Source organism: Schistocerca cancellata, chromosome 3 (genome assembly GCF_023864275.1).
Source record: "Schistocerca cancellata isolate TAMUIC-IGC-003103 chromosome 3, iqSchCanc2.1, whole genome shotgun sequence".
Taxonomy (NCBI): Eukaryota; Metazoa; Arthropoda; class Insecta; order Orthoptera; family Acrididae; genus Schistocerca; species Schistocerca cancellata.
Window position 1 is genome coordinate 616,866,830 of NC_064628.1, and position 21,113 is coordinate 616,887,942.

Below are 21,113 nucleotides of genomic sequence, written 5' to 3' on the forward strand. Positions count from 1 at the left end.
CCTGGATTTTTCTCGGATCTCCCGGTTAAAAATACATTTTCTCCCGGGAGAAAATATGCTTTTGCCATGTTAAGTGACAGTATACTTTCCCTCGTAACTGTAAAACTTGTCCTTTGGTAGGATATGGTTTTATCCAGCAGCGCAAAATTTCCCGGCACTTTAGAAAACGATACTCAACGGGAAAAAACACGTTTTGGAGAGATCTTTGATGTGAAGCTACATGTACAATACATATTTTCGTATTACAAAAGTATAAATTCGAATTCCACCAACAGGATAAGTTAATGGTTTAAATTAATATACATAGTGTTGCTACAAGAAAAGCAAAGCTTTCGCATATAATATTTGTCTCGAAGATTAATAAGCTACAAGAGAAGCTAAGCTTTCTCTTATAATGTTGATCTGATTAGCACATGTTAGACTTTTAAGATACATCACACAAATACGTCAGCAAAATTTTTAATACCAACATAAATCTCTTATCTTCTGGGCTCAAAATTCTTCTAAATGGCTCGTCATCAAAGTGTTGATTTTTGAAAGAGACCAAACACTCTGTGATTTAAATTTATCTTGCGTAAAAGGAAATTTACTTTGAAAATAACGCTTTCCAAACAACAATTCCCAATATTTTCCCATGACCTGTTACAAATAGATTCATTTCAGCAGTTGTCAGAGAGCGCCAGATAAGAGGCGTCACCACGCTTGCGCATCTACAGTGATGTAGGAAGCCCATATGTTCATACGTGTAAAACATTAAAAGATCTTACATTATGTCATAAAAGAAACAAGACATTAGAGGATACTCCAAGAGCGTCAGAATTTTGTGAACCATACTAAAACGCATAGTTCGCCTTACAGTGCACATTCGTATGTCCAGATCCTGAATGACAATACGCCTCGACCAGATATGAAGCTTTTCAGTGTGGTTTTCGGGACGTAAATTTTCTTGGAGTACCAGTACTGTATTATCTCACGTTTGGTTCTTTATTATGGCATAATGCCACATGCGCTAGAAGATGAAAATGTGCACTTGAAATGCAGCGAACAGTTGAAACTAGTCAATAAATAAATTGACTGCCTCAGCAGTTGTGACGTCACGCTCATCGAAGGCAGTTTGTTGTGATGAAGCATTGCATAGTCTTCCGAAAGCCTTTGACACATTTTGCTGTTGGCAGATGCTTGTACGCACACTGTTTTATTTTGTATGGCGCATTTCCTTTGCAATTTAAGTTTTATTTTCGCTTTTTCACTTTTTTCTCTCGTTCGTGTTTTAATGCTGCAGTATTATTCTGCAGTAGCGGGATACAGTAATATCCTTTGTTAGAGTATTGGTTCTTACCAGTCAAAATTACAAAAATTTAACGGAAAACTAAAACAACGAAAAATTCCCAGAATTCTAAAAAATTCCCGGTTTTCTCCCGGATGAAAAAATTGCCAGGTTTTTCCCAGATCTCCCGGTTGTCCCGCGTCGTATATACCCTGGAATAGTCAAAGACTACATCAAAGCATTGTAGGCTGTTTCTGGCTAAAATTACTGTGGTAAAATTTGTTACCACAGTAATTGAAGCCATAAACAGCCCACAACATTTTACTATTACCGGCTGTAGTGCTACAGTTGAATTTTCTTTTTTCATAAATAAACACATTCTGTTTTATATAAAATTTCTTTACTACTGATTGTATAAATAATTTTTTGTGTACAGCAAAAATATTATTTTATAGTTCATCATTTCATTCCAGCAATGAATGCATTTGTGTCTTGTGAACTATTAACATGAACAAAAACTGGGCACCTTTGAGTCATGGAATCAAAGTAAGTATCTCTTTGTATCAATCACACTCTTAAATGAATTACGTATCTCATATTTGGCTCACAATGCTCCAATTAAGAAAGGCCTAGCTTTTTTCACTATATCAGTAGTTGGATCTAGTGATCTTCCAAGTCCTTCTAAAACCATAATTGCAAGGATAACTGATGAAAAACTCCCATCTAGTTTAACTTTATGATTAATCATTGTAGTAAACAAGGCCGTCATAAGTGAAGACACCTGAATCTGTAACATACAGAACCAGAATATCATATCAGACAAATTAATTATGTGTCAATGAAAAAGAACTCATTCATTTAATAATCATCTACATAATAAAATTTCAAGAAATGCAGCAGTGTGGCCATGCTATTGTTATTCTGAATTATATTTCTCTCATTTCCGCTGAAACATATGTTACATCAAAGTTTTCAAGTTTTTTTTTTTATAATTATAATTACAAAAGCTTACTACATAATTCTGACAATTACAATGACAAATGCATTGATGACAGGAAACAGCAATAATGACACTTTTTAACAAAGCATATTTCGCACTGAACTTATATGAGAAAACATCATTGCCTTCGCTGAGGAACTGTCATGATTTGTCCCAGTTCATTTCACAAAATGCATGTGACTGTGCATCACATCTACATATTCCTACAAACTAATTCAAGATTCTATAACACATCCAAATGGCAACCAGTTTAAAACAACTAAGAACATGAAAAACTTGATTACACTGACCAACAAAAGCTCTCTTTCTAGCTTTACAATCTTCTTTCAATTAACTCACTGCTAATTTAACAATTTCGATATCACTGCATTGACTGACTAACTATAATTTTATGATGTTTTATGACATTTCCACAACTGCTGCAGCTTCCAAAACATTCAGAACCTCTACAACACAAACATTAAGCAAAACCCAAAATTGTGCCAAGTTTAGCCAATCCAATTCGCAAAAAAAAAAAAAAAAAAAAAAAAAAAAAAAAAAAAAAAAAAAAAAAAAAAAAAAAAAAAAAAAATCTGCAGAAGCACAAATGCCTACAATAATGAAGGTTTAATCATACTAACTCTATTGTCAAAATATATCTAAAAACAAAGATGATGTAACTTACCAAACGAAAGCGTTGGTATGTTGATAGACACACAAACAAACACACACACAAAATTCAAGCTTTCGCAACCAACGGTTGCTTCATCAAGAAAGAGGGAAGGAGAGGGAAAGACGAAAGGATGTGGGTTTTAAGGGAGAGGGTAAGGAGTCATTCCAATCTCGGGAGCGGAAAAACTTACCTTAGGGGAAAAAAGGACAGGTATACACTCGCGCGCACACACACAGATCCATCCGCACATATACAGACACAAGCAGACATATGTGAAGGCAAAGAGATTGGGGCGGATGGATCTGTGTGTGTGTGTGTGTGTGTGTGTGCGCGCGCGAGTGTATACCTGTCCTTTTTTCCCCCTAAGGCAAGTCTTTCCACTTCCGGGATTGGAATGACTCCTTACCCTCTCCCTTAAAACCCACATCCTTTCGTCTTTCCCTCTCCTTCCCTCTTTCCTGATGAAGCAACCGTGGGTTGCAAAAGCTTGAATTTTGTGTGTGTGTTTGTGTTTGTTTGTGTGTCTATCAACATACCAACGCTTTCGTTTGGTAAGTTACATCATCTTTGTTTTTAGATATATTTTTCCCAAGTGGAATGTATCCCTCTATTATACTCATAACTCTATTGTCATTATGAAAAGTCGTAAATGAACATTGTAGATCTGTGGAGAAAATGCAGTCAGCATATATGCTGATGCATAAATTGGAACATATCTCATTCAGTAGTCAGGAGTACTCTCTACTCAAGTTATTTCTTGTTTGCTACTATTCAAAAATTGATCTTTTTCAGAGTGTGTCCCCCCCCCCCCCCCCCCCCCCAATGGGTGCTGGGGTGCTTCACACATCAAGAGACTACTATCCAGATGGTTGACTTGTGTGCAGAGTGTACATGAGAATTTTTTTGCTTAGGTGCATTGCCATCCAATACAGGTAATGATACATGTAGCAGACCCCAATATATTTGTGTAAGCCTCAAAGAAATGGCCCCAACAGATGAAATTATTCAAAGCCAAGCGATAACTGCTGCAGCACATGCAGCACAATCCCTGTTGAAGCAGTTTGTTAAACTGTGCAGCTCACGTAATCTGCCACAGCTCACTGCCTATGCTACTTTACAGAAAGGTCAAGCTTCCAACCCCCACATTTCTTGATGTGTGGACGTACAACACCTTTCCACCTACTCATCATCATATCACCATTGATGCTCACAGCAGTAGCTTGTAAACAGTAAACTAGCTTTGCAATTTCTGAGATGCTTGTTCCCTGGCACTGGGCCGTTACTGTCTGCCCTTTGTCAAAGAAACTTTTGGCAGTGGCTTACCTCACTGCTACAAACATCCCCCACTCATCTCTGTGTTCCACTTATCATATCACATGTCCATAACACCATCAGATAACATTCAATCTCATGATGTGATGTGCCATGTTCATAATGTTTTGGCTCATCAGTGTATAACAACAATGGATAGACCTGACATCTCTGAAGATTCCCATAATGAAACTGGTATCGGTGTAAAAGACAAAACAAAGGACTAGAGACTGGTACATGTTGCATGAAATGTATGTGCTAGGACACAAGCAACATATGGATCAGAGTGCTTTATACTGAATAAGAAAGGCGAACTAAGAGGGCTGGAAAAAAGAGAGAGGAAAATACTACCAAAAATTCTAGGTCTGGAGAAAAACTATAGATTAAAAGGGGAAATGAATATTTATATAAAAATACAGAAAAAAATCACAAATACAGTGAGGAAGAGGTGGCTAAAATGGTATGGACATTTAAAGAGAATGGAAGAAACATGGATTACAAAGACAAATTTTAATTACATTATTAAACTAAAGAAAAGTGTAGGATGCATAGAAGCAGTGAAAACAGAAGCAAACAAAATAAGTGTTACAGAACAAATAATAAGTAACAGGAATTGCCTCAGGATACTGATAGAAAATGCAACCTATGAAGAAGATAAGACAAAACCTCAACCAAAGATAGTGGACACTATGTCCCAATGGGACACTTGTTGGATTATATATAGAATTTGCAGCTAACTTAGCCCTCACTTCAACCATAATATATCATAGATCCCTTGAACAAAAAACTGTTTTCAGTGATTGGAAGAAGGGGCTAGCAAAATTATTCACAAAACTACAATCCAACCTCACTGCTGTCCATCTGATGCAAAATCATTGAACATATTCTGAACCCAAACATAATTAGGTATACTGGACAGAATGACTTCCTCCACATCATCTAGCTTTGAGGTCAATTACATTGATCAGGCAGATCCAGACTTGAAAAGCATATCCTAGATTTAACACCAACAATTAATCACGAAAGTAGGATTTGGGTTGTCAAACACAATTTGTGACTGAGAAGATTTATTACTAGGGAGGGTGCAGCATGTTATAATAGATTGAGTCATCAACACAAGTAGAAGTAACTTATTAAAGTGTGGTGCAAATGGCTCTGAGCACTATGGGACTTAACATCTGTGGTCATCAGTCCTCTAGAACTTAGAACTACTTAAACCTAACTAACCTAAGGACATCACACACATCCATGCCCGAGGCAGGATTCAAACCTGCGACCGTAGCAGTCGCGCGGTTCCAGACTGCGTGCCTAGAACCGCTAGACCACTGCGGCCGGCCTTAAAGTGTGCCCCAGGGAAGTAAACCCAGTCAAATCCTGATAAAAGTTTCCAAGGGGTGGAAAGATTGGCACTATTTTAAATGTTAAGGAATGTACACCTATGTACTTCATAAAATCCAGAAAACCAGTATCCTATGACTATATAAATGAGACATAATTTGAATCAGTCAACTGATACAAAATACCTGTTATGTAACAATTTGTAGGAGTATGAAAGGGAATGATCTTATAGGCTTGGCCATTGGTAAGACAGGTAGCAGATTTTCATTCAGTGGCAGAATACTGGGAAAACACAGACAGTATATGAAGGAGACAGCTTCCAAATCACTTCAGTTGTCCATCTTTGAATACCGCTGAAGTGTAGGGAATCTGCACCAAATAGGACTAACAGGGCATATTGAATGTATACAAAGAAGGACAGCATCAATGGTCACAGTATTGTTTGACTCATGAAAAACCAATATGAAAAATGTTGGAAAACCTGGACTAGCATTCTCCTGAGGATAGATGCCAGTTATCCAGTGAAACCCTACTTGTAAAGTTTTAAGAATCAGTATTAAAAGAAGAATCTAGAGATATTCTTCAGCTCCTTATGTTCAATTCCTGTAGAGGTTGTGAAGACAACATTAGACTACTTACAGCATGCGCACAGCTGTCATTCTTGTTACACTCAATACACAAATGTCATGGGAACAGCCCTAATATGTGGTACCATGCAGAGTACCCTCTACTGTGCAGTTTGCAGAAAATATATGTGTATGTAGAGGTAGGATCATGCAGATATTTGTTTATTGGTTACTGTTGTTGTGGTCTTCAGTCCTGAGACTGGTTTGATGCAGCTCTCCATGCTACTCTATCCTGTGCAAGCTTCTTCATCTCCCAGTATCTACTGCAACCTACATCCTTCTGAATCTGCTTAGTGTATTCATCTCTTGGTCTCCCTCCACGATTTTTACCCTCCACACTGCCCTCCAATGCTAAATTTGTGATCCCTTGATGCCTCAAAAACATGTCCTACCAACCGATCCCTTCTTCTAGTCAAGTTGTGCCACAAACTTCTCTTCTCCCCAATCCTATTCAATACCTCCTCATTAGTTACGTGATCTACCCACCTTATCTTCAGCATTCTTCTGTAGCACCACATTTCGAAAGCTTCTATTCTCTTCTTGTCCAAACTAGTTATCGTCCATGTTTCACTTCCATACATGGCTACACTCCATACAAATACTTTCAGAAACGACTTCCTGACACTTAAATCTATACTCGATGTTAACAAATTCCTCTTCTTGAGAAACGCTTTCCTTGCCATTGCCAGTCTACATTTTATATCCTCTCTACTTTGACCATCATCGGTTATTTTACTCCCTAAATAGCGAAACTCCTTTACTACTTTAAGTGTCTCATTTCCTAATCTAATTCCCTCAGCATCACCCGACTTAATACGACTACATTCCATTATCCTCGTTTTGCTTTTGTTGATGTTCATCTTATATCCTCCTTTCAATACACTGTCCATTCCGTTCAACTGCTCTTCCAAGTCCTTTGCTGTCTCTGACAGAATTACAATGTCATCGGCGAACCTCAAAGTTTTTACTTCTTCTCCATGAATTTTAATACCTACTCCGAATTTTTCTTTTGTTTCCTTTACTGCTTGCTCAATATACAGATTGAATAACATCGGGGAGAGGCTACAACCCTGTCTTACTCCTTTCCCAACCACTGCTTCCCTTTCATGCCCCTCGACTCTTATAACTGCCATCTGGTTTCTGTACAAACTGTAAATAGCCTTTCGCTCCCTGTATTTTACCCCTGCCACCTTCAGAATTTGAAAGAGAGTATTCCAGTTAACATTGTCAAAAGCTTTCTCTAAGTCTACAAATGCTAGAAACGTAGGTCTGCCTTTTCTTAATCTTTCTTCTAAGATAAGTCGTAAGGTCAGTATTGCCTCACGTGTTCCAACATTTCTACGGAATCCAAACTGATCTTCCCCGAGGTCGGCTTCTACCAGTTTTTCCATTCGTCTGTAAAGAATTCGTGTTAGTAATTTGCAGCCGTGACTTACTAAACTGATAGTTCGGTAATTTTCACATCTGTCAACACCTGCTTTCTTTGGGATTGGAATTATTATATTCTTCTTGAAGTCTGAGGGTATTTCGCCTGTCTCATACATCGTGCTCACCAGATGGTAGAGTTTTGTCATGACTGGCTCTCCCGAGGCCATCCGTAGTTCAAATGGAATGTTGTCTACTCCCGGGGCCTTGTTTCGACTCAGGTCTTTCAGTGCTCTGTCAAACTCTTCACGCAGTATCTTATCTCCCATTTCGTCTTCATCTACATCCTCTTCCATTTCCATAATATTGTCCTCAAGTACATCGCCCTTGTATAAACCCTCTATATACTCCTTCCACCTTTCTGCCTTCCCTTCTTTGCTTAGAACTGGGTTGCCATCTGAGCTCTTGATATTCATATAAGTGGTTCTCTTCTCTCCAAAGGTCTCTTTAATTTTCCTGTAGGCAGTATCTATTTTACCCCTAGTGAGACAAGCCTCTACATCCTTACATTTGTCCTCTAGCCATCCCTGCTTAGCCATTTTGCACTTCCTGTCGATATCATTTTTGAGACGTCTGTATTCCTTTTTGCCTGCTTCATTTACTGCATTTTTATATTTTCTCCTTTCATCAATTAAATTCAATATTTCTTCTGTTACCCAAGGATTTCTATTAGCCCTCGTCTTTTTACCTACTTGATCCTCTGCTGCCTTCACTACTTCATCCCTCAGAGCTACCCATTCTTCTTCTACTGTATTTCTTTCCCCCATTCCTGTCAATTGTTCCCTTATGCTCTCTCTGAAACTCTCTACAACCTCTGGTTCTTTCAGTTTATCCAGGTCCCATCTCCTTAAATTCCCACCTTTTTGCAGTTTCTTCAGTTTCAATCTGCAGTTCATAACCAATAAATTGTGGTCAGAATCCACATCTGCCCCAGGAAATGTCTTACAATTTAAAACCTGGTTCCTAAATCTCTGTCTTACCATTATATAATCTATCTGATACCTACTAGTATCTCCAGGATTCTTCCAGGTATACAACCTTCTTTTATGATTCTTGAACCAAGTGTTGGCTATGATTAAGTTATGCTCTGTGCAAAATTCTACAAGGCGGCTTCCTCTTTCATTCCTTCCCCCCAATCCATATTCACCTACTATGTTTCCTTCTCTCCCTTTTCCTACTGACGAATTCCAGTCACCCATGACTATTAAATTTTCGTCTCCCTTCACTACCTGAATAATTTCTTTTATCTCGTCATACATTTCATCTATTTCTTCATCATCTGCAGAGGTAGTTGGCATATAAACTTGTACTACTGTAGTAGGCATGGGCTTTGTGTCGATCTTGGCCACAATAATGCGTTCACTATGCTGTTTGTAGTAGCTAACCCGCACTCCTATTTTTTTATTCATTATTAAACCTACTCCTGCATTACCCCTATTTGATTTTGTATTTATAACCCTGTAATCACCTGACCAAAAGTCTTGTTCCTCCTGCCACCGAACTTCACTAATTCCCACTATATCTAATTTTAACCTATCCATTTCCCTTTTTAAATTTTCTAACCTACTTGCCCGATTAAGGGATCTGACATTCCACGCTCCGATCCGTAGGACGCCAGTTTTCTTTCTCCTGATAACGACGTCCTCCTGAGTAGTCCCCGCCCGGAGATCCGAATGGGGGACTATTTTACCTCCGGAATATTTTACCCAAGAGGACGTCATCATCATTTAATCATACAGTAGAGCTGCATGTCCTCGGGAAAAATTACGGCTGTAGTTTCCCCTTGCTTTCAGCCGTTCGCAGTACCAGCACAGCAAGGCCGTTTTGGTTAATGTTACAAAGCCAGATCAGTTAATCATCCAGACTGTTGCCCCTGCAACTACTGAAAAGGCTGCTGCCCCTCTTCAGCAACCACATGTTTGTCTGGCCTCTCAACAGATACCCCTCCGTTGTGGTTGCACCTACGGTACGGCCATCTGTATCGCTGAGGCACGCAAGCCTCCCAACCAGCGGCAAGGTCCATGGTTCATGGGGGTTTATATATCAAAATAATCTATTACCCTGGAGAATAGCCAGTGTACCTGCTGTTTTTCAATGTTTCTTGTTGCAAGAGTCTACTTTATTATTTCCAAATTACCTGATTGTACATCACTGTTGCATGCACAACAAAATAAGCACATGAAAAACCTCACAGTCTTTTCAAACGCAATCAATCTCCTTGAACTTGATTTTTCAGATTGTTTTTGGTGCAACTGATTAATCGTAAGCTTCTTGATATACATCTCAGTTGTTGTTTCACAACAATGGATATTCTTGGATGTAATAATATTCACCTACAGTTGACTGACATTAGGCACACAGAAACATACAACAGTAAATGGTATTTATATCAGCTTTAAGCTGAAATTGTTATTTCCATTTTTTTGCACACTATTTTGATGATCAAACCAGTCATCATCTTCTGGTACTAAGTTGTGCTGTTATGTGCACTCGCTGCTTGGACTTCATCCAGACCGTAAATTATTGTTGGTTCTGCCTATACCCAAGTTCAACTCCTGATGCCCACTACCCTCTTTCATGCTCTTTTGATTTGAAAAAACATTTCATGTGAATCTGCATGTCTCACATGGGGCAGACTTCTACAGCCCATCAGTGACACACCTAACCAAACCAATGAATCAAATCAGCTGCAATTGAATATAATCACAACCTGAAGTGAGAAATGTCCTGCCCACTATCCTTCCCACCCCTCCTAGCGTGGTATTCCGCTGTCCACCAAACCTACACAATATACTCCTCCATCCTTACACAACCCTTGCTCCCAATCCCGTACCTCATGGCTCATAGCCCTGTAATAGACCTAGATGCAAGACTTGTCCCACACATCCTCCACCCACAACCTACTCAAGACCGGTCACTAACATCATCTATCCCATCAAGGGCAGGGCTACCTGTGAAACCAGTCATGTGATTTACAAGGTAAGCTGCCACCACACGTGCTGCATTCTATGTAGGCATGACAACCAACAAGCTGTCTGGACGCATGAACGGCCACCGACAAACTATGGCCAAAAAACAAGTGGACCACCCTGTAGCTGAACACACTGCCAAACATGATATCCCTCATCTCAATGACTGCTTCACAGCCTGTGCCATACGGATTCCCACCAACACCAGCTTTTCTGAATTGCGCAGGTGGGAACTTTCTCTGCAATACATCCTACGTTCCCGTAATCCTCCTAGCCTCATTATTATGCAGTAGTGGGATTCAGTAACATCCTTTGTTAGAATATCGGTTCTTACCAGTCAAAATTACAAAAATTTAACTGAAAACTGAAACAATGAAAACTTCCCGGTATACTAAAAAATTCCCGGGTTTTTCCTGGTTTTCTAATGGATGAAAGAGTTCCCAGATTTCTCCCAGTTCATATACACCCTGAGGTTACATAATATGTTGTTGCATATGAAATTTAGCTAACATACTTAATTTTTCTTAGTTGGGTGGAGGTCTGTAGCTGTCACCAGTCTCGAGAAAATTGATCTGACATAGCACACTCATTTGCGACTGCGCCATGCCAGCGATAAAGCCAGAGTGAAACATCCATAACACTCCTCATAAACGGTTTCAGATACCGAAATGTTTTGGCAAATGATAGCACGCCAAGAGGAAAGTATTTTCTCATACTGTCGTTATGTAAAAATTACGTACCATGTCATTCCAATAACTACAAACTTTTCTGGTGAAAGAATGTAATTTTTAAGGGCCACTGATAGCTGGTGAAATGAGAAATACTATTGATTTTGAAACAACATATGTGATGACATTACACTTTTTTATACTGAGGATGTGCTTTTTCATAACAACAGACTTTACTTTTCCTCAGTTTCTCACTTAATAAACCGCTGTGAGAGAGATAACTATAACAACATAATAAGGGTGAGGAGATAAAGTAATAATTGATCCACAGCACCTATCAAACTTTGTGAGTGAGGATTTTTCAAGTATTGCAGAGCAAATGCAACAAAAATTCCCAAAAACAAATATAGCACCTGTAAATAATTACAATTATATATAACAATACGAGAGAAGGAAAGTTGCTACTCACCATATAGCGGAGATGCTGAGCTGTGATAGGCACAATAAAAAGATTCACACAATCATAGCTTTCGGCCATTAAGGCCTTTGTCAGCAGTAGACACACTGCAGTGTAGCTTCAGCTCTCTGAGACTGCAGATGTGTGTGCAAGTTGCGCTTGCGTGAGTGTGTGTGTGTGTGTGCGTGTGTGTGTCTACTGCTGACAAAGGCCTTAATGGCTGAAAGATATGATTGTGTGAATCTTTTTATTGTGCCTATCGCGGCTCAGCATCTCCGCTATATGGTGAGTAGCAACTTTCCTTCTCTCATATTGTTACACTCCATCATATATATAGCCACACACACACACACACACACACACACACACACACACACACACACACAAAGAGGATATCTGTCCCCGTTGACTTATATCAATGCCTGTGTGCAGCTAAGAGTATTCGTTTCATTGTAATTTCATTACAATGAAAAGAGTATTTAAAACAAGGAAGAGCTGAGCCTCTGCTAACAAAAGGTAATGTAGAAGCATAGAAAACTACAGGCCCATTTTCCTACATTCATCATTCTAAAAAAAAAAAAAAAAAGGAATCAATTATCAAACAAAGATTAATGAATTACTTGACTAAAGCCAACCTTTTAAGTGAAATACAGTTTGGTTCTGAAGTGGCAGAAGTACAGAATCAGAGCAGGTGACTTCATTTTATATATGTAGATATATAAGATTTAATAAAATAGTTTTTATTTACTTACTAAAAACGCCTACAGCTTACATTTTACATTTGCATGCGCTAATGTTCATGTATTTTGTTTTTGACAGATAATGAATGCAAAGTACTGTATATTCTATACTATTAATACTCTCAATGTTGACTTTAAACTCTGGAACTTAATATACCTACAAACATTATTAAAATTAAAACTAGTTTCATCAAAAGCCATTACCTTCGCCAAAGTAACTGTTTTACTTAGTGCCTCCTTCACTATGTTATCCATTGACTGCTTAAAACCTTCCGTGTCAGTGCACCCATGTTTCGAATGGTTAAGGAAGAGTTCCGCTACTTTTTTTCCCTTTGAATTAAAACAATTTCATCACAAACAGAACAAAAATATACAAAATATAAACAAGCTCCTGCATAACAAAATATATCACAAGAAAAAGATTATATACAAGACATAAACAATACAAAAAGAAAGAACAGTAATAGGAGTACTCAAATTCTCATTGACTATATTTGCAGAAAACCTTTTCAGCAATGTGAAACAAGTTAGCGATTTTCTTCTTTCTTTCTTTTTATTTTAGGCACTTCTTAGTCTCTCCAATATGTTTTCTAGGATTTTATTTTTATTATCCTCCATTTTTACTTATGAATTATGAATCAGGCCTAACTCTGTGGCCCCAAATATTGCACTTTCTTGTACCACAATGTGTACTGGAAATATTTTTGCTACAAATTATAAACAAATGCCAAATTGTGTTCTTGCAACATGCTTATTAAATGTTGCTGTAACCTTAATTAAAACTCAAGTGTAAAATTAATATCAACACAATCTCAGAATCAGCCACCAAGACACGAACAAATGGAGCATGTTTGATAAATAAATAAAATTATTAAAACAATGGAAATGAAAATTAAGCATATTATATAAATTAAGTATACAAATGAAAGTAGAAAGTGGTATTAATACCACTGATATTCCATAAACAAACAATTTACAGTGAGAGAGATAAATAAAATCATAGTTTAGAAAATAGTATACCTAGAATTTCAACAGCTAATAGATAAGAAATTCTGAGATTGTAAAAATCAACTGAAAAAATTTGTTAACACCATACTTACATCACCATTCACTACAGCTGTAAAGACATCTCTCAGAGCTTTTTTACCCCGTTCATCTAATGAAGCAACAATTCCACAGTCTAAAATCACAAGTCTAAAAGAAGTAGAAGGGGTTCTCTTGATTAATGAAACAACAGAGTTAGTTTCCTTGGATGATGCCACACTCTGAACCAACATATTTCCAGGATGCAGGTCACCATGTGCAAAATTATCATCAAATACCTGCACGAGAAAGAAAGACTTATGATTTGATGTATAATATTTTTCAAATATCAAGCATAGCAACTTTCTTTAGATAACTCAAATTTCATAGATTTCTTAGATTCTATCTTGATACTCAACTAATCTCAAGATGAAACTGAAAAAAGATCTAAACCAAAACATATTTATGCCAATGATGCTAAGAACACAGCCCAATTGCATACTTTTCATGGTCAATAAGTCTACATAAATTTTCGTGTTCCTGTAACTTTACAGATACTTGGCAATGTGAAAAGAAAATGATATCTAAATTGAACAAGTGACTCATAATCAGGCTGAATATGGTAGCTGGCATAGCCAATAATATATATGGTAATTTAGAAGTGAAAGAAACAAATGAAGTTTTTAATAACTGTGTATTACAAACAATTGAATGAATGCAAAAGTAGAGGCACAGTGAAGCCTACAAATGTTTTGTGAAAATCATGAAACAAAAGAAAACTATGTAAAGAGAATATTATCAGTCAGTCTCTCTCTCTCTCTCTCTCTCTCTCTCTCTCTCTCTCTCCTTTTCCGCTCTTCCAAAAAACTTGATAATGTAAGATTTTTCCATCATATTCTGATAGTGACCAAAAAAGGAAGAAAGTTTTACGCTTTGTGACACACAACAATATGAGCTGAATAAGAGATTATTTCCAAAATAGAGTAAAAGAAAGAGGTATGTGGTTGTAACAGAACAAAGTATCTGTTTACAATGAGATAATAGGTAGGTGTTAAATGGTTGCACAAGAGTCACTGAAACATCTCTGGTCTAAATACAGCCAGAAATGCCAATTCTGCATAAATTCTTCCAGGCCATTTACCAGGTAAAAGTAAAGACACCCTGGTGGATGAAAGATCCTGAAGGGCAGAGTCAGCTACCAAATTGGAAACATTTTCTGCCCTTCACACACAATGACACTTTTCGTTAGTGAAGTGTGATAGTTGTGTGTTTAAATGTAGGTGCTGCAGTAAGTGTGTGTAGTGTGCTGTCATGTTTTTGTAGTGATGATGATATAAGAAGGGAGATGGTGGAACCTAGTGCTGGAAAATAGCCTACTTCTCTCGAATAGCATCACTGGGGCCATCAAGCTTAACATCCCCACCCAACAGATAGATCAACATCAACAGTGTCTCATGACCTCACCTCATGAGGCACAGCAGAGAGATTTAGAATTTAATCCAGGGCATTGTTTAAACAGATAGACACTACTCACACAAGTAGACAAGAGTCTGGTGTTAATAAACATTCTGATATGGACCAAGTAATGTTGGAACACCTGTTTTAAAACTGTGTGAGCAAAATGCAATTTGTGTTTGCACAAAATTTGGAAATTTGCTTTAACAAAATGTATGTAGGGTCAAAATGGTGAAATTTGTAGATACAGTGCAACAGAGGAAATGGAGGGTAGATGGAGGCAGTCATATTTCATGGGACTGCAGCACCAATAGTGACAAGATGCAACTAAACAAGGGCACATTCAACGTTGCAGATGACAAATTCGCACCAATGGCTCTGTAGTGGCAACTTCTGTCATTGAATGTATAAGGATGACCAAATGTAACAGGAAGAGGTAGAAAAATACAGTATTAAACTCCAAGCTTTCCAAGTGATTTATTGTTTCCAACTACAGTGCCCCCATTCCTCTCTATCTACGTCACCGGGTCCTGCAATGCTGAAGGCACCATTTTGCTGTCTGTGAAACGGCTTGGCGCAGAATGGCTCCCTCAGCGACCCATGCACGCACTGCTGTGTGTAAGCCTTGTATGCCAGCGGAGTTGCGTTGTCGTTGGGATGCTGGCAGTCGACTCAGAGGTCTGCGTCCCTGCCGGCTCAGAACCGCTCGGTGTGAGCCGCAGGTGGCCAGCTGGGTGCTTCTTGCCAGCGTGGCTGAGATCGCAGCGACAACAAGTGCCCGCAATCCGGCATCCGAATCTGTGGCCCTCACCTTGCAATGCCTCCGGCATGTGTCGGAAGCCAGGACAACGGCCTGCGGTAGCAAGCCGTCGTGTGACCTGCAGCTGGCTGACTATGGATCCCGCATCAGCCTCAGAGGGTTGAACCAGTGACCCACCATGGACTGGAATGCTGGCGCCCCACCGGCTGCTGCATATAGCTGGTGATGTGACACGCCCCGCCAGCCAGGAGAGCTGCCAAACTTGAATTAATCTCGTTAGAAACCCGCACCTATTTATATGCGGCTGTGCACCTCTGTTTTGCCATATGCGCTGTTTCGCATCACGTACTCATAACACACTACGTTGGCCAGTGGGCCCTTTCTGCTTGAAATTTGTGACATACAAAGCCGCCACATATACTCTTTCAGCAATTTGACAGCTCTGTGACCTTCGCAACTGTTGGTATGCATAACTCACTGCAATTCGGCCCGCACCTGGCTGTAACTTGTGATCAGAATATTGCACAAAACTAACTTTCCCTATCCTAAATGGTGGTGCCGCTACAGCTCTAACAGCATTTTCTGTATCACTTTGAATCCAATAGCAATGCTAAAACACCATTGCAACAAACGCCAAAGCAAAGGAAATTAATGGAAGTGCAAACAATAACTATATTCTAGAATGAATTTTCACTTTTCAGCAGATTAAAAGTTCTGGACTGGGACTGAATATAGGAGAGAGGTACTGGTGACAGTAAGGTTCTGACAGCAGGTTGTAAGTTGTGAGTGGATAGCTCAGTTGGTAGAGTGAAAGGTAAAGGTCCATGTTCAAGTTCTGGTCTGGCACACAGTTTTAATCTGCCAGAAAGTACCTTGTTTATTTTTGGAAACCAGAGCAGGTCACAGGAAAATAGAACAAGAGTGAAGGTGCTTAGCCGGCCGCGGTGGCCGTGCGGTTCTAGGTGCTCCAGTCTGGAGCCGCGCTGTTGCTACGATCGCAGGTTTGAATCCTGCCTCGGGCATGGGTGTATGTGATGTCCTTAGGTTAGTTAGGTTTAAGTAGTTCTAAGTTCTAGGGGACTGATGACCACAGCAGTTGAATCCCATAGTGCTCAGAGCCATTTGAACCATTTTTTTGAAGGTGCTTAGTACAAACACAGCATAAACATAACAAACAATATGGTGTTAAAACAATGGAAGTTTATCGTAGGCAGGATCCAAGCACAAATAAGACTATAATACTATAAGGCAGTGGCTTTCTTTGAAGAGGTCTGGATGTTATGTGAATCTATGCACAAGTAAATATAAAGATGAATATAGTCTGTGTTATTTGTGCGACATGAGTTATGCTGCCTCATGAGATTACACAGTTTCTAGCTTTAATACATGCAATTAGAATTATATTAATACCGTCAACTGCTCACGGGCGTTGCTATATATATCAATGGGGACAGGTGAAAATGTGTGCTCAAACCGGGACTTGGAAAGAATGTCTTCCACGAGTAATGTGTGTGTTGGGGTGGGACACTACGGACGTAGTGTGTGGATATACAAGGTGAGAATGTGAGTCTCGCAGGAGGCGTGCATGAGATAGTCCCTGCAGTCACACTATCCTCTGTGCCCACGGTGGCTCAGATAGATAGAGCGTCTGCCATGTAAGCATGTCCGAAAAGAACAGACACCATATCCATATAAATATTTAATACATGACTTTCTGTGTTAAACCTTTTGCAATAAGATATAACTTCCTATGAGTTGTGGATACACAACATGCAACTGGAACTGGATAACTGTTGTAGCTGCTTAAGAATACATATGGCAGACTGGCATTCATGGTGAGTTCTGCACTACCAGGATTAATTCTGACATACTGAGCACTCAAAGTGCTCTTTACTACAGCAATCACTGGTTCAGCTCTTCAACTGAAGCTTTCTTTTTGTGAATTTTCTTTCACACCCAAGACTAGATTATTATGTTTTTAGTTTTGTCCTCCCAAAAATGATAATATTTTTGTCCTATCAATTGTGTGTTTGTCTATAGATAAGTGTGTAACACGTTTTGAGCCAGTAAAATATTCTGATAGTACCATCATAACAGTTTCTACAGAGCTCCACCAGCAATGCATTCAATCCATAGCAATCCCCTTCCTTCATCTTCTAAATTCAATGACAAAGCTTCCTCTTATGGGCAGCAGCATTGTGAAACAATAAACCAGAGAGTCTTGGGAAATGGTAGGCGTAGTTATTTGAATAGGCATGGTGCTCTGTCAGTTTTGATTGTGAAATCTGTGGTTTCTCTAATTAGTTGTATCAGGTGGAGCTTATGGAAGACAGGTATTCCACACCAATGCATTAATATGTTTGAATAAATGCAATCAGTAATAATGGATGAGCTCTTGTGCTGAACACTTGGGCTGTATTGCTGGAGTACTTATTATTCTTTAGTAATTGTTGGGATTAAACCCTGGCACAAAGCGAAACATGCATGAAAGAAATACAAGTTGATGACAATACAAAAACTGACCCACAAAAAGTACTCTGCAGATTCATGGTAACAGACAATTCTGCACAAAATGCATACCTTGTTAACCAATCACTTACACTACCTGATCAAAAGTACCCAGACTCCCCTACATAATGCAACGGCAGAATGGATTGATCAGGGAATCTCAGTGACTTTGAACGTGGACTAGTCATCACCTGAGTAGCAAATACATCTGGGACATTGCAACCCTTCTGAAGTTGCTGTTGGTGATATGACTATGAATGGAAATGTCAAGGTACAAAGCCAGCTAAACCAAGAATATGCAGAGTTTGCCCAAGTACCTAGTGGTTACTGCTAGTGTGGATGCTCCTCCTAAACAGCATCTCATCCGAGCAAATCAGTTGCATCTTTACTTGTGGTTACTTGTACTTTAGGTACTTGGGCTAAGCATGGGTCTGTTTAAAAAGAATGGCTCAATGTAGTCATAGGGTTGTGAGCTGTGAATGTCTGCGCTTTCATGAATTGCAGCTAACTAGCTGCAATTAATAACCTGTGGCTGTGTGATCCTGCAGTCAAATACTCTATGCATTGGCTAGGACTGAGAGTTGGATAATTGAATAACAAGGGTTATATTCTAATGTCTATAATTGTTGTAGATGACAGAGAATTATGCTGAATGGTGTTTATTAAAGAAAGAACATCTCAGATAATTCAGTTAAGATACAGACAGTAAATATTCTTATCAAATGCAGTAAAGTTACGTTAAGAGCGTTAAGGGAATGGTAGCAACATCCCTAAACTATACAGGCATCAAAGACTCGCAAAAACTAAGTCCAGGCAAGTCTGCCTTCTTCCAGCACTCAACACAGAGCGTCCAGAAAATTTCCATTGGGAGCTTCACTTCGAAAATCCCAGTTCCCCCCTGATTCCAGCAGTGTTCTGCCACTGTCCAACTCTCATTGGCTGAAGGCTATTCCCACCAAAAAATACATCATCCTTAAGCTCTACAGAAATGATCTAATTTAAGTTGACCACTCTCCCACTCTAAACTAATATATTACAACAACATTCAAATAAAAGAAGTGTTACAAATATTCTGTTACACTCAGATAATTTACAATAAATGTGAGTAATAGTCTGCACATAAATAAATAGGTCAGTATTCTTCCAAAAGAGTGCTCACGTTAAATGACAAAGAATTGCCCTTATATTTTGTGAAAGTGATTGGCAAAATAGTAAACTGTTCATTAAATAACTACACAAGTATAGCAATATGTTAGGTACTGATACTGAGTTCATTTGCTGTGTAACTGTGGAGAATGTGATGTTCTGACTCATTTGCATAATGAAACAGATATAAAAGATGGTCAATAAATAAAATAGATACAGATACATAGCTTTCAGGGATGATAGCTATAGTACAATACTATCACCTGAGATGTCATTTGTTGTAATTGCATGAAGTGAAGTGATTAAAAGTTGTTAATTCAGAGGTTTACTGACTGAATGCTTATTCACTGTGAAATATCAACTTCTGTAGTTTTAAAGATATTGAAATACTGTTGTGTTATTGGCTGCTCCTCATTTTTCTGAGATAGCAAATTTATTCAAATTTTCATTAATATTTGATGTGAGTTATTGTCAAATCTCAAAGGACTTTAACATAGCCGTCTTTAAGATTCTCTGACACACTGCCATTTCTTGGAGCATCTCCAGCATAAAGCCTTATGAGTTCCTGCATAAAGCCCATACGAGTAACAGCCATTCAAATTCCCAGCTTCAGGATTTTCCCCATTTGTGGCAACTCTGCTTGTCTTTGTAGCTGGATATGCTCGTACCAGTCACCTAGCCGTAAACCGCCAAAACATCCACGGAATGCCCCAAGACCTGAGCTCGCTAGCGTTCAGCTTCATCTTAGCTTGTACCAGTTCTAGGCAGCCGATTAGCTCACCTAAATATGAGTAATGTTACAAGTACATGTACTTACAGACAGGAACCTTTGTGCATTGTAGAGGGTGGCTGTAAAAATATCATGCCGAGTCAGTGTAAGGAATCACTCACAATTTATACAGTCCTACCAGCAGTCCATGTAGCATAATAATTGTCTGTATGGAGTAAAAAAGAATGGGGTACAATGATCGAGCAGCTACTCATAAGCCACGCATTTTTGTAGTCAATACAAAGTGATGTTTGAGCTGTTATAAGAGTGATGCCACCGGAGAATGGATGACTTTAAACAAGTGATTTGGAGTGATGAACAACACTATAACTTGTTGCAATCCAACAAATGGATTTATGTTTGGCAAATTCCTGGAGGAAGTTACCTGCCGTAACGAGTAGTTTCAACAGTGAAGTATGCAACAGGTGGTGTTACGGTATGGAGATTTTTCTGTGGTTAGCAAATGGTCTTATAATTGAGCTTAAGAACACACTAAATGCAAAAGGATATGAACACATTTTACAGTGTTGAGTGCTATGTACAGAAGAGGAACAGTCTGGAGACAATAACTGTATCAGCAAGATGATGCACCCTGTCATAAAGCAGCATCTGTGAGGCAATGGTTTCTAGATATTAATATTCCGGAAATGGGTGGCTTGTTCACACTCCTGATCTGAATCCAATGGAGCACGTTTTACCTGAAATTCAAAAATGCCCCAGCATTTATGCATTTTAAAGTTTAATTGATAAGCAGTGCTTACAATTAAATTTTAAGCTGATATTTTCTATTGGAAAAGCTGTTCTTCAACACAGCTTCTTCAGTGATTGGGTGACCAAGTTGAAAAAAACTGCTTGAGTTTTAGGGGAGAGTTATTAGTGGAATACATTGGACTGTAAACACAACTTTTTACATCTTTAATTAGATCAATTGTTTGGGTAGTACATAATAAAAAAAAAAGAAAAGAAAATGACAATCAAGTTTAAAAGTAATTTTTGAAA

General features: G+C 38.7%; 1 protein-coding gene across 2 annotated transcripts in view; it reads right to left on the reverse strand.

The window, feature by feature from the left end:
* Window positions 1–1,661: 1,661 nt before the first annotated feature.
* The window catches only part of LOC126175521 (uncharacterized aarF domain-containing protein kinase 2-like), a 121,680-nt gene continuing 102,228 nt past the window's right edge, over window positions 1,662–21,113 (reverse strand). For both annotated transcript variants that reach the window (XM_049922348.1, XM_049922347.1), the window contains 3 exons: window positions 13,554–13,775; window positions 12,658–12,783; window positions 1,662–2,054 (listed from right to left, as the gene is read on the reverse strand). In XM_049922348.1, coding sequence (XP_049778305.1) covers window positions 1,872–2,054; window positions 12,658–12,783; window positions 13,554–13,775 — 531 coding nt within the window. In that variant the 3' untranslated portion in view covers window positions 1,662–1,871. The remainder of the gene's footprint in view (window positions 2,055–12,657; window positions 12,784–13,553; window positions 13,776–21,113) is intronic.